At 42.4% G+C, this 12,389-nt stretch overlaps 2 protein-coding genes across 6 annotated transcripts in view; one reads left to right on the top strand and one right to left on the bottom strand.

Moving 5' to 3' along the window:
• Nucleotides 1-5,275: 5,275 nt before the first annotated feature.
• LOC130679798 (putative uncharacterized protein encoded by MAPKAPK5-AS1) lies at nt 5,276-8,145 on the bottom strand. Its single transcript, XM_057489227.1, has 2 exons — nt 7,605-8,145; nt 5,276-6,700 (listed from the first exon to the last, which is right to left on the bottom strand). The coding sequence occupies exons 1-2, from the start codon at nt 8,143-8,145 to the stop codon at nt 6,612-6,614; spliced, it is 630 nt and encodes a 209-aa protein (XP_057345210.1). The 3' UTR covers nt 5,276-6,611.
• The window catches only part of ADGRG6 (adhesion G protein-coupled receptor G6), a 153,715-nt gene continuing 148,930 nt past the window's right edge, over nt 7,605-12,389 (top strand). For 4 of the 5 annotated variants that reach the window (XM_057489145.1, XM_057489143.1, XM_057489147.1 and 1 more), the window contains exon 1: nt 7,605-8,145. In XM_057489145.1, coding sequence (XP_057345128.1) covers nt 8,144-8,145 — 2 coding nt within the window. In that variant the 5' untranslated portion in view covers nt 7,605-8,143. The remainder of the gene's footprint in view (nt 8,146-12,389) is intronic. The other variant, XM_057489144.1, reaches the window with a different exon arrangement.

Genomic DNA, 12,389 nt, shown 5'->3' with positions numbered 1-12,389 from the left:
TACTTGGTGAGAAGTTCCAATATTTTTGATAATTAATTCTCAATAAACGTGCCCAAATTTATATTCTTCAGTTCTTACAGGATCATTTTCACCATTTAACATTTGTTTTTCATCATCATATCTGTTGGTCTATCTTCAAGAAAACTCTATCTTCAATGAGACTTGAATATTATCTGTAACTCTGAAGGTCAGTAATATGAACCTGGAAAGCCAATGGAGGAGAGTAATGATTCAATAGATGGAATAAATGACTTGCCAAGCTGGAGACCAAAGGCAACCAGGTAGAACTGCCCTTGCTGATCCAGGAAGGGTCAGAAATTGGAGGTGCAAAATTCATCTCATTTCAGAGGTAAAGCAGGCAACTGCTTAATATCTCTATAAGGATCAACTGGGACCAAGGAAGGACCACCCTCGACCCACACAAATTAGGGAATCACTTTCTCTACCTGGTAGGAAATGGCAGATATTCTTTGGAGAAACTAAATCAAAGAGGCTATAGCCTCCAGGCCCACAGGAGGGCAGTGACTGAAAATAACGGAATCTCCAAAAGTCTGCATTTTGCTGGAAAATCCTTCAGGCATTCCCGCCATTCCCTGTTCTTGAAAGCCCAAATCAAAGATTACTAAAAACTTTAGGAGAAAAAAAATTACTCAGGTAATTGGTGTATTTGATATTCATAGCAAAACAAATAAATAGTTGGTGGAATTCCTGTTTGATGCTGAGCATAAGAACCTGAGAAATTCTGACCTGAGTGGGAGTTCTCTTTAATGAGTCATCAGTGAAGAATTTTTATGAAGAGTTAAATCATTCTGGGATACTTCAGTAGTTTACTACAAAGTTGTCCTTTGCTTTGTTTCTCAGGAAACAGAAAGGAAGTACTTTTGCATCTTCATTTGGAGCGGGAGAACATCTCTGCCACACTCATTTCCAAGAACATTGTGTTTCGCTGTTCTGCTCTGCTTCAGGGCTAAATTTCTTGAAAAAATTGAATATTGCCAATTGTTCCCTTTCTATTCTCTCAGACTCATCACTCTAAGGACGCTACTCCTGTGAGTTACTGGGGAGTCGATGTTGCCACAATCAAGCATCTCATCTTCATCAGTAATGATAACATAGCTGAGCCCTTCTTCCTTGTTGAAATATATTCCTCTTTTTGTGTCTATGATTAAACACATTTTTCTTCCTCACTACCCACTCCTACTTTGTCTTCTCAGCTGACCACTCTTCCTCTTTAATTGTTGGTTTGTTCCAGGGTATAGTCTCAATTCCCTTTGCCTCCCTATGTGTCTCCTGGAATAGTACTCTGTACTCTGACTCATTTTAAGAGCATTAAGTGCAACTTGTGTGCCGATGATTCTCAAACCTGCTCCTTAAACTCCAGATACACATGCCAATTGTCTATTGGATATCTCTACTTACAAATTTATAGGTATCTCGAACTTAATATGGCCCCTTTCCTCCAAAACGATTCCTTCTATGGTGCCATCATCAACTCTGCACTATTCTTCAACGGCTGTTGAAGCCTAAAACTCAGGTGAACTCCTTTATCCCTCAGCCTCATGCATCTAAACCATTAAAACTCATGTGACCTCAACCCCCAACTTGTCCTGACTATATCACTTCTCTCTCCCTCTTTACTACCAACACTCTAACCAAGCCACCATTACCTCCCTGCACCACCAGACTACTGCGATACTCACCTAACTTGTCAACTGTGCTTCCATTACTGTTCCTCTTTAACCCATTCTTGATCCTGCATCCAACTGTCAAGTCCCCATTTAAATACCTTAATAGCATTACTATAGCACTCTAAAGAAAATTCTAACACTGTACCTTGATCATAAAAACTACATAATCTGACTTTTGCTCTCATTTTCTATTCTCTTATCCACTATGCTCCAGCCACATCTGACTTATTTTTCCCCCTCAAACATGTTACTTGTATTCCTGCCTTAGACTTTCATGGTAGCCCTTGTCCTCTGCTGTGAATGCCCTTCCCCTCTAGCTGGCTCCATTTTGTCCGTCAGGTCTCACCTCAAGTGTCACCTTCTCTGAAGTGCTCTCTACAAGTACCCCATCTAAATTAGAACACCTTGTTCCCAGAATTATTTCCCCATTTTTCTAAAGCAGTGGCTGCTTAGTTAAGTCTAAGAACTTATCAAGAACAAGTCATATCCTCATTGACCTCACATTAGAATGTCTAGATTAGTAAGTAGATCAGGAGAATATAAAAGCTATGTGAATTTCCTGATGTATATAATTTCTCCTCTGATCATTTGGGGGCTCCAGTTGGGGAACGTGTGCAGGATGAGAGAAAGGCAAGTTACAGAACAACTGGTTGAAAGTGTGTGTCTTCCAAGGTTGATTATTAGTAAATCAGTATCATTAAGGAAGCAGGCCATTCATTGGAATTCTACAGGGCCTTTGCCTGGGCCAATATTGTCAGTTATGACCCAAATATAGGAAACAGCATTACTAAATTTACACATAACAAAAACTTAGTAGTGATTATTAACAAGATAAATGAAGGAGTCAAATTTCAAATTGATTTCTACAAATTGATATGCTAAATTGAATGCAACAAAATGAAATGTACTAGGCTCCCTGACCACAGATTCAGATCATTGAATTAGGGCAGGATGGGCTTTCTGTCTAGGTGATGACAGCTCATGTGAAAAGGCTTGAGGCCAACAATGAGAAGACATGAGGCAAAAGCACAACATTGGACATCACTCAGACCTTGATGGGGATTTAGCTTCCCTTTGCTCATTGCATAATCTCGGGTAAGATGCTTAACCATTTTGAACTTCAATTTCCTATCTTTAAATAGGAATAATGATCATTTGCAAAAGAATAGGAGTTTATGGAGACATGACATTTTTGTGAGATTAACTTTTTGTTATCTTATCCCCTTTCCATTTCATTTCCCTTTCTCCCTCTCCAAGCTTCTGACTGGTGTTTGCTCATAGTTTCTGGAAAGGACGGGCAGAGGAAGAAAACAGAAAGCATTTAGGATATCTGGGTTTATTTTTTACTCCCTTCTGCATGCACCAAGAGAACTGAGAGCTTAGTTGAGGGACAAATAAAATGTTGAGACACAGCAGAGAAAGAGAAGCTATATCTCTTTTCTTAGGCTAGAAAGGGAAGGAAGAGGGGTGGTGGTAGTGGTGGTGGTGTGGCTGTTGAAAGCAGGGAGTGGAGTGGTGGTTTCCTGAGTGCTGCCTCTCAGATGGAGACCCAGAGAGGAGTCAAGACCCCAGAAAGAGAAGGGCTGCTTGGAGGGTTAGGCTGATGGACAGTGATGGCCTATCAGGAGGTTAAGAGCGAGCAGTGAACCTGGAGGGACTCCATGAGTGCTAACTATGTGAACTGATGGCCAGAGGCCAGATGGCTGGTATCTGCTGACACCAGGTAGTCAAGGACCACATGTCTTCTACCTTCCCTGCTGAAGAAAGCAACAAGCCTGGTGAAAGGGGAAGAATCTAACTGACTAAGGCAGGATGAGAGATTAAAACAGAAATGGTGTTGAGTCATTTACTAATTAAGATATATGTCTTGAACGACATTTGTAGAATAAAACTGGGACACTCCCTGGCATGTAGTAGAAGATCAATATAATAGTTACTTCTATACCTACTATAAATATTTTATGTGGCTGCTCAAAAGGTCAATATTAACTTTTATTTACACAAGGGTAATAAGCAGTTCAGGGAAGGTAAGGGTCCCACTGTTATCAGTGGTGAGATGTTCAACCCACTTTGAGTACATTGTCATGAGGGCTGAAATGACTCACATGTCCAAAGGGAAGGGTGAGTCATATATGTACGGAGGAGCCAGGCACTGAATAGTTAACATAACTCGTGCTGTGAAAACTGAGTAAGAGAGGGCTGTGGAGAGAGATGATAGCTGTCTTCAGATATTTGAAAGGCTTTTTGTGAAAGATAGAATGTCCTTGTTCTGAATGGAAGTTGATGGCATGAATGTTTGATTCAATCAACAGAAAGAGGAAGTTTCTCATAGTTGAGTGTTCTTCAATGCTAAGGATTCAAACAGATGTTCAATATTCGTTTTGTCTGGAATGTTGTCAGAGGATTCCTGTTTGCAGAGGAATGTGGTCCTGGCACTTTCAGTTTTAGGATGATATATGAGGCCCTCGGAGGCAACCAATATTACCAAATTCCAGGAAATGTGCTGGGTGCTCTGTATCACTGGCTCACTGAATGTGCCTAATGGCTCTATGAGTTAAACATTATAAGTGTTACTACAAATCAGGCTTACACAGTTTACATAGTAAACTGCCAGAGTTCATACTGCTAGTAAATTACAGGAACAAGTTGTTGCATTAGAAGACCACACTTTTCTCTACATACTTCTTTTCCCTAACATGTTCTTTCAAAGAGAAAGAACAAATCCTTAGTAAGACAGAGTATCAAAATACACAGATTTCACTCATGTATGTAATGACAGGCACTGTCCTCTTAAAATATTTTACCTATGATTCATGTAATTGTATAGAAATACCAATATATATGTTTATGAACATTTTAACATATAACAGCCTATGTGAATATACTACTCCTGTCTTCTCTGGTACATTCGTTTCAGTTACTATAATAGTTAATTTTGTATGTCCACATGGCTAGGCCATGGTGTCTAGATATTTGGTCACACACTGTTCTGGATGCTTCTGGGACAGATATTTGGTCACACACTGTTCTTGATCCTTCTGGGAAGGTTTTTTTTAGATGAGATTAACATTTAGAACAGTGGACTCTGAAGAACGCATATATTCTCCTTAATGTAGGTGGACCCCATCCAAGCAGTTGAAGATCTTAATAGAACAAAAACTTGACCTCCCCCAAACAAAAAGAAATTTTTCCTGCAGGCTGGCTTTGGACCTGGACTGCAACTCTTCCCTGAATCTTCAGCCTGCAGATTTTGGACTTGCACCTCCACAATCACATGAGCCAATTCCTTAAATCTCTCTTTATATGTACATATTCACATTTTGTTGGTTCTGTTTCTCTAGGGAACCCTGACTAATCCAGTTAATTATATTTCTTAGTTTGCCTTTATATTTCCTGGTTTCTTCCAGCTTTAAAATTCTATGAGTGGAATACATGTATGAACTTGGGAGCGAGTCATTCCCCAAACAAGCTTTCAGGTAAGACCTCAGCCTTAGCCAACATCTCACTGTAGTCTTGTGATAGACCTTGAGCTAATTTGCACTCCAGTTCCTGAAACTGAGAACTTGAAATAATTAATGTTGTTGCTTTAAAAAAATTCTATGGGTGGAACTTAAATTTCCTTTGGGTAGTCTGGTGTAATAGAGACTGATTTGAATCACAACACCTGGGTCCTAGGCCCTGCTCACTTGGTTCTGTAGACCTGTGTCTTAGACCTTGGTCACTTGACCCTCTGGACCTGGGTCCTGGCACCTGGCCACTTCCAGCTAATTTGTATAGAACTCACATATGTGGGTCTCATTTCCCTATTTGTATCATGAGAGGCTGGAAAGAGGAACTTTAGTTTCTGTTAATGCTACAATTCAATTTCTCTATTAATCCTACTGTTTATTCATCAAAATAAATACAATGAAAGTCACAAGAAGAACACACCCTGGATTTTCAGGCCTCCTCTGGATTTGATGGCAGTGTTCCAGCTTCCTTTCTGCATGTAGCTGCGCTCAAGACCTGCTTTACCTCTTTTTTTCTCCTCCAGCCTAACAGTTCTCTATCACTAGCCAATGTTGTATAAATTTCTTGGCACTTCTGTGAGTCTATGCATGTGTGTTTTCTCCCAGTTTAAGCTGGGCTGCCCTGGTTCTGGAAGTGTACTTGGTTCCAGCAGCAGACGGGTTACCGCTAGCGTTTCATGAACTCTGGCAGTTTCACAGGGGAAGGGGACTTCTTTCCAAGTGTGAGTGCTTTTTCTCTCTTCTTGTCTCCAAGGAGGTGTGTCCAGATCCCTTTGCCAGGCAGCTACTCTGTAGGAGCACTGGAGTGCAGGCAAGCTGACTTTCCCCAATGAGTAATTGGATTTGCATTTGCAAATCAATCATGCTGAATAAAATGTCCTGGGAACATCTTCCCAGCTCCCAGTTAATATCCCTTCAATTTTTTTAGGGGGGCAGATTTTAAAGGAAGGTGCAACAGTGTGACTTGTGCTTGTCTGTGAGTCCCAGTGAAAAGCATCAGAGAGGGTTCAGGCAGGAGGGTGGCAGGCAAAGTCGTGCACCAGAAAGCCAACTGAAGCCTTGTGCACCCACTCTCGGACACCTGGGGCTGTTTCCACCTCATTTCACAGCACACCCTTCTCTCCTGCCGCCTTCCCCATGCTTCTTTCGGAAGAGATTTGACACAACGCAAAGCCAAGAGCATTGGCAGGTTTAAAGTATTATCACTCCCTGGTACACTTGGATGCATTTACACAGACGACAAAATTCTAAGCCTAAAGAATGAATCTCTGTAAATACAGGTGTCAACAAATCGGTGGGTGGGAGGCAATAGGTGTATTTGTGGTGGGTTCAGTGGAACACCCAGGTGTACCGCAACTGCCACCTTCTCCGCCGCCCCTAGGCTGGTCTTCGTCTTTGGTTGGTGTTGGGAGACTCACTCCGTCGATCCCCGCAGAGACCAAGACATGTGGTGACGGTGAGGGGTAGCTGACTGTACTCCGAAGAGGACGAACTCCCACTTTACTTTGATTATGAGAAGGGTAAAAAAAAGAACAAAAGAACAAAGGGAGAGAGAAGGAAGATACGGGGAACACTAAAACTCTTAGTGTCTAGAAAGCGTTAGCTAGTTTTTTCTTCACCGGTTTAATAAGCACCTCAAACTTAAGAGGTCAAAACATAACTTTTGTCTACTACGGATCCCCCAAATCTGCTCCTTCTTGTATAATCTCCTTCCAAGAAAAATGTGGCACATTTTCACAAAGTTATTTAGTCCAAAAAAACTACTAGCTCTCACCGATTCATGTCCCTCCCTCATCTCTCACATCTAATTCATCAATAAGTTTTATCTTCTCTAAATCTAAATATCTTCTACAATAGACAACCTCTCACTACTTCTGTCACTGCTGCCCGGGTCCAAGGCACCTCGTGACGGCTGCCATGGTCTCTTAAATGACCTCTGTTCCCTACAAGGCAGCCGGCATCTCCTCCTTGACAGTGAGAGGGAGAGAGAGCTAAGAAAAGAGAAGAATGGCGAGGGACAGAAACGGGAAGAGAAAAAAAATAAAGGGGCAAAAAAGAAAGAGAAAAGTACAGCAAGGTAGTGGCCGGAGCGCGGGACGGGTCCCGCGGGCTGTTCGGCCGGAATCCCAGCGGGCAGGGAGATGCCCCCTCGCCGCCTGCCTGTCGGTCTCCAGGACTGGGACCCTCGGCTCTCGGGTGGCCTCCGGGCCGGCACCGTCATCTCCCGCGCCGGGGGCCGCCAGTCGCCCACCCCGCCCGGCCCCGCGGTGCTCCCCGCGCGCCCTCCCCGCGGCAAAGCTTCAGCCTGCCCGCCCCGCGCCGGCCCTCCAGGGTGGGGCGGCGGCCGCGCCGTCGGGACGGCCCCGCCGCCGAGCGCCCAGGCCGGGGCCGCCCCGCGCCGCCGCACCTGAGCCCCCGCAGCGGCCCAGCCCCGGCGCCGGAAGCGCGGGCGGCGTGGCCGACCCGGAGCCGCCGAGCCCGCGGGGGGAGAGCCCGGGGCGACCACGTGCGGCCTCGCGCGGGCGGGGGCGCGGCCCTGAGCGCGGCGCCCTCCGCCCCCTGCCCCGCCGCCCTGCCGGCCCGGCCCCGAGCGCCCGGAGCGCCCGCGCCAGCGCAGGGGCGGACCTGAGTGCCTCACCAACCCTCCCGCCCAGCTTCCCCGAAGCTTCTCCGCCAGGAGGAACCTGCCGCGCCGCCCGCCCCCCCGGCCGCCGCGAGCCGCACTTGAACTCCGCCGCGCCGGCCTCCCACCTGGCGCCGCCCCGAGCGCGGCGAGGAGCGACTGCCGCGCACGCCGATGAGAGGCCGGGAAGGAGCGTGAGGAGGGTCGGCGCGCGCCCGGGCGCCAGGGGTCCCCACTGGGGAGCGCGGCGCAGCAGTGCCGGCCGGGAAGACCGCGGGGAATGCCCGTGCGGCCCCTGGGCATCTCGGCGCAGTAATGCCAGCATGTAAGTCTCTTCTCTTGGCTCAGAATTCCTTCACACCTTTACCTGTACCTGCCTCCCCGCCCTCCTGCCTCGACTAAATGATTTTTGTGAGGACCTCAGTTGCACTGACAGAATAAACCGGTTTGTCTTCAGTGTGCCCCCGAGGCTCAGAGTAGTGACCTGGGATTGCCAGGCAGTGGCTGACACGGGTGTGCGGCTTGCTTTTCTTCCAGCGAGAGGTAAACCTCACATTGGGGCGGTGTAAAGCTAAATGAAAAGGGCAGGGCTTCAAGAATGGGGAAAACGTGTTTTCGATTCAAACGAAACAAGGAGTAACGGGCAAGGCTCCCCAGTCCAGGCAGGGGCCTTGGCCCGCCGTGCAAGCGCTCTCCTGGATCAGCACCTGGGGGCTTGGGAGGTACTGGCGCGCCGAGCAAATGTTGACTTTACACATTGTCGCCCTTGACTGTAGAAGTTTTTCTTGGATCTTTGGGTTATTTGAATAGTTAAAAAAAAAAAACGCACAGAAGAGTTTCTCAGTTGCATTTTGTAGATGAAAAAGTAATGAAGGAATATGTCATTTTACGTGATAGGATCCGTGAGGGGCCTTGTATAGAATTAGTAGTGGGGGATATTGGGCGATAAAACGGTTAGAGAAACCTGAAAGCTTTGCTTCTAAGGAATTATCATCGAAGCGATGAGGTGCTTCAGGGTGACCCCACGAAAGGGCCACCGAGCACTGCCCGGCCTTCCAGTATGGAAAGAAGAAGATCGTTCTCAAAGGGGCCAAAGCTTATTTTTGTGGCCAATTCAGATGTTATTATTTTTTTTGTAATATGGAATTTTTCCTCTGATGTTTTATTAATTCTTGGACAGACACCCTGACAAATATTTTACTCCCTTCCACTAACACAAGTTTCTAGAACTTGATTTTCATTCTCCGTTTCACCCTCCCTCCTCAACCAGTGGATCCTTGTTTATTTCTACATACATTTCCTCTTTCAGCTTAATACCTGGGTAAAGACATGCTGCTCAGGCCCTGTCTTTCCCTTCCTTGAAGTGTCTCCCATTGCTCCCCACCCAACACACATTTTTAAAACAGGAAAGAGTACTGCCCACAAGCCTCTGCAGTTCTGTTCCTGGGAGTGAGCAGTATAATTAGAAAGGAACCACTGATTTTTATTAGAACTGCATGTGAAGTAATTCCACACCTGTGAGTTTTAAAGTTTCATTTATGCCAGGAATCAGCAAGGTATAACCTGAAAGAATTTATTTTGGGATGTATCCAACAGTCACATATAAGATTTGTTTTCATATACAGGTAACACTTTTTGAATCAATGTGATTTGTTTTAAATTTCAATTTTTCCTAAAACACAGTAGAGTTTTCAACAGCAAATATTTGTCTAGTTTCCTTTCAGTTTAAGATAATTTAATCTTATGGGGAAAAAAAGCATGTTACACATTAAAAAAAATATGTGTATACCAGTTTTAAAAATAAAAGATGTGAAACTAATCAACAGGTAATGTAAAAATTTCCTGATTATGAAATTAAGTTATATATTCCATGTAAATTCCATGTGATTAACAAATCCTATGTCATGTAGAATAAGATCATGAATATTTAATCACATAAGATAGTTTAGTTCTCTGATTTGAATTTTTTATTGAACTATTTTGACTGAAAGTTTTTCCATTTTTTGTCGGACTGTAACTGCTTCTTTTTCCATTTTGCTATTTATAATTCATAAGAAATGTTTTAAAATCTGATTCTTTTTAGAAAATAGTATGTTAGAATATATGGAAATAATACCAATCTTTCTGAGGTAAATATTTCTAGTATCTTGTTGAAAAATGTTAAAATTTTAATTTTAATAGGTTCAAGTATACATACTTAATAGGTTCAAGTGTATTTTCTACCTATACCTTAGGAAGACAGAGTATTTATACATTGTCATACTCAAGTTCTGAAATTGCAGACTTTACAAATATATTTTGGAGTTGTAGTGACTGCATATTTTTCATACCCTAAGAAATATAGTAGATCTAGCAAGACTTGCATTAATTGGTCTCAAGCTGCATGAAGTTACTGTTCCATTTATGGCTTATATAAATTACATGACATTGTGCTTTTCCAATGTGAATGGTGAATGAGGCTATTGTCTCTTGGCTTATGGGAAATATTAGAAGCTTGTAGTTACTGCCTAACTGGACACGTCACTCTGATTTCTGGAAATAATCATTTGAAAGACAATCAGTTTATATATTAAAAATAAACTGACAACGACTTCCTTAAATCTGACCGTCTTTCTAACTGCCCATCTCTTACAGAGTTTACATTTCTGATGATATGATTAACTTTCTAGAGACTATTTAGACTTTAGACTAAATAGAAAAAGACCTTGTTCAATGTGTGTGGCATGCTTGGGCAAAAACTTTATCTTTCCATTTCATTTCTAACTGGATGATATTATTACATTATCTACACTAAGTTGCATACTGAGTGACTGGGACAATGACGTTTAAAGGACATTTCAATCGTAACTAAAAATACTAATAAAATTTGAGTGTGGCTACCTGAGTATCATTTTACTTTACTTTATAAGCATTACCCAAGATGGAATTATTTGGAATGTCTTAAGGAAAACTTTCAGATTATTGTATTTAAAACATTTGTAGCAAGTATGACAAAGGCTAACATTTAGTACAGAATTGGTAAAACAAATCACAAATCCGTAAGAAAAATATTTATATTGTAATAGAAAACTATACATAGGACTTGAACTTGCCAAGCCAAATATAGGAAATCCAAATGAGACAGTGCTTGTATCAAACTGGCAATAGTGAGAGCAGGAATTCTCAGTAGTGATGAGTGTCAGGAGATACACATTGTTACACTTATGCTTAAATGTGTATATATGTATTTAAGTTTATTTAGAAATAAGTTGAGACCTACAGCAAAGTTGCAAGAACAATTCAAAGAATACCTGTATACCCTTTATGCAAAAACACTTACTGTAAATATTTACACCATTTATTATTTTCCTTCCTTTCATTTTTCCTCCAGCCTCTACTCTCTGTATACACACACACAGACACACACACACATTTTTCCTAAACTGAGAGTAAGTTACATACACAAGGCTTCAGGGTTTACTTTTTTAATTGAAATTTTTATTGAGATATCTGTAGCTTCACCTGTAGTCGTAAGAAATAGCTGGCCCTTTACCTGGTTTCTACCAATGGGAACATTTTGCAAAACTAGAACTACTGTACAATATCACAAAAAGATATTGCTACAATTCAGCTATTTTTTTCCAGGTTTTCCCATTCCCAGTTGTCCATGTGCTCTATATGTGTGTGTTTCTCAGGGTTGCCTTTTAATTTCGTGTATGGCAGGGACAAACCAGTCATGCATGTTGATGCTCAAGTAAGGGTTAAGATCTGTGAGGATTTGAAAAATAAACCTTTCTGCCTTTTTGAAGTGGGGAGTGAACTCAACTTACTCAAAGAACTTAAATTGAGTAATAGAATAGCACTTTCTCATTTTATTCATTGCTTAGGCTTAGCAACGTGATCTTTAACTAAAAGAAGAAATACAATTATAAGCAGACTTGAGTAAGCCAAATTACCACTCTTTTCACTCTGGAAGAATTAAGGTGTTCTCTGTGCCACTCCCCATGCCCCTTTGAAGATTTGCCATAGAAATACAGTTGGGATATGGTAAATGAATTTAATTCTGACTATTGCTGGTCTTAATAGGACTGGGACCATGTCAGTTTCTCCACTAATTTCTAAATTTCTTCCCTAATATCTCTTCACATTGTGCCTTTTAGGGAGGGGTCCCAGGAGGAATACAAAGATGAAAGATGGTAGATTTTTATAGATGATTTCAGTGAGGCATTTGGAGTAAATCACATCTGCAAGGAGTTGCACCCACATTTAAAACAATTCCTATAGAAAGGTTAAGTTCTCAAGCTTCCTGAAACAGGACTCAAGCATATTGTATTTTGCAGCCTATATAGACTGAAAGAGGAGCAGGTTTATAATAGAGGTAGCTTGGTTCTCAAGAAGGACAGATGAGTTGGAAGCCACCTTCCAAGGGACCCAGATTTTTTTTGGCTTTGCGACCACTGATTATATGATCTTGGGCAAGTAATTTAGCATTGTAGTTTTTTTACCTGTGAAATGATAGGTTTAATTGGATCATATTTAGATGCCTTTCAGGTTATACAAGTCTGTGACTCCCTTTTACTTACAAATATT

The sequence above is a fragment of the Manis pentadactyla genome, chromosome 12 (genome assembly GCF_030020395.1).
Source record: "Manis pentadactyla isolate mManPen7 chromosome 12, mManPen7.hap1, whole genome shotgun sequence".
Taxonomy (NCBI): Eukaryota; Metazoa; Chordata; class Mammalia; order Pholidota; family Manidae; genus Manis; species Manis pentadactyla.
Note: the sequence above shows the minus strand (reverse complement) of the source record. Positions and strands in the feature narration are given on the sequence as shown.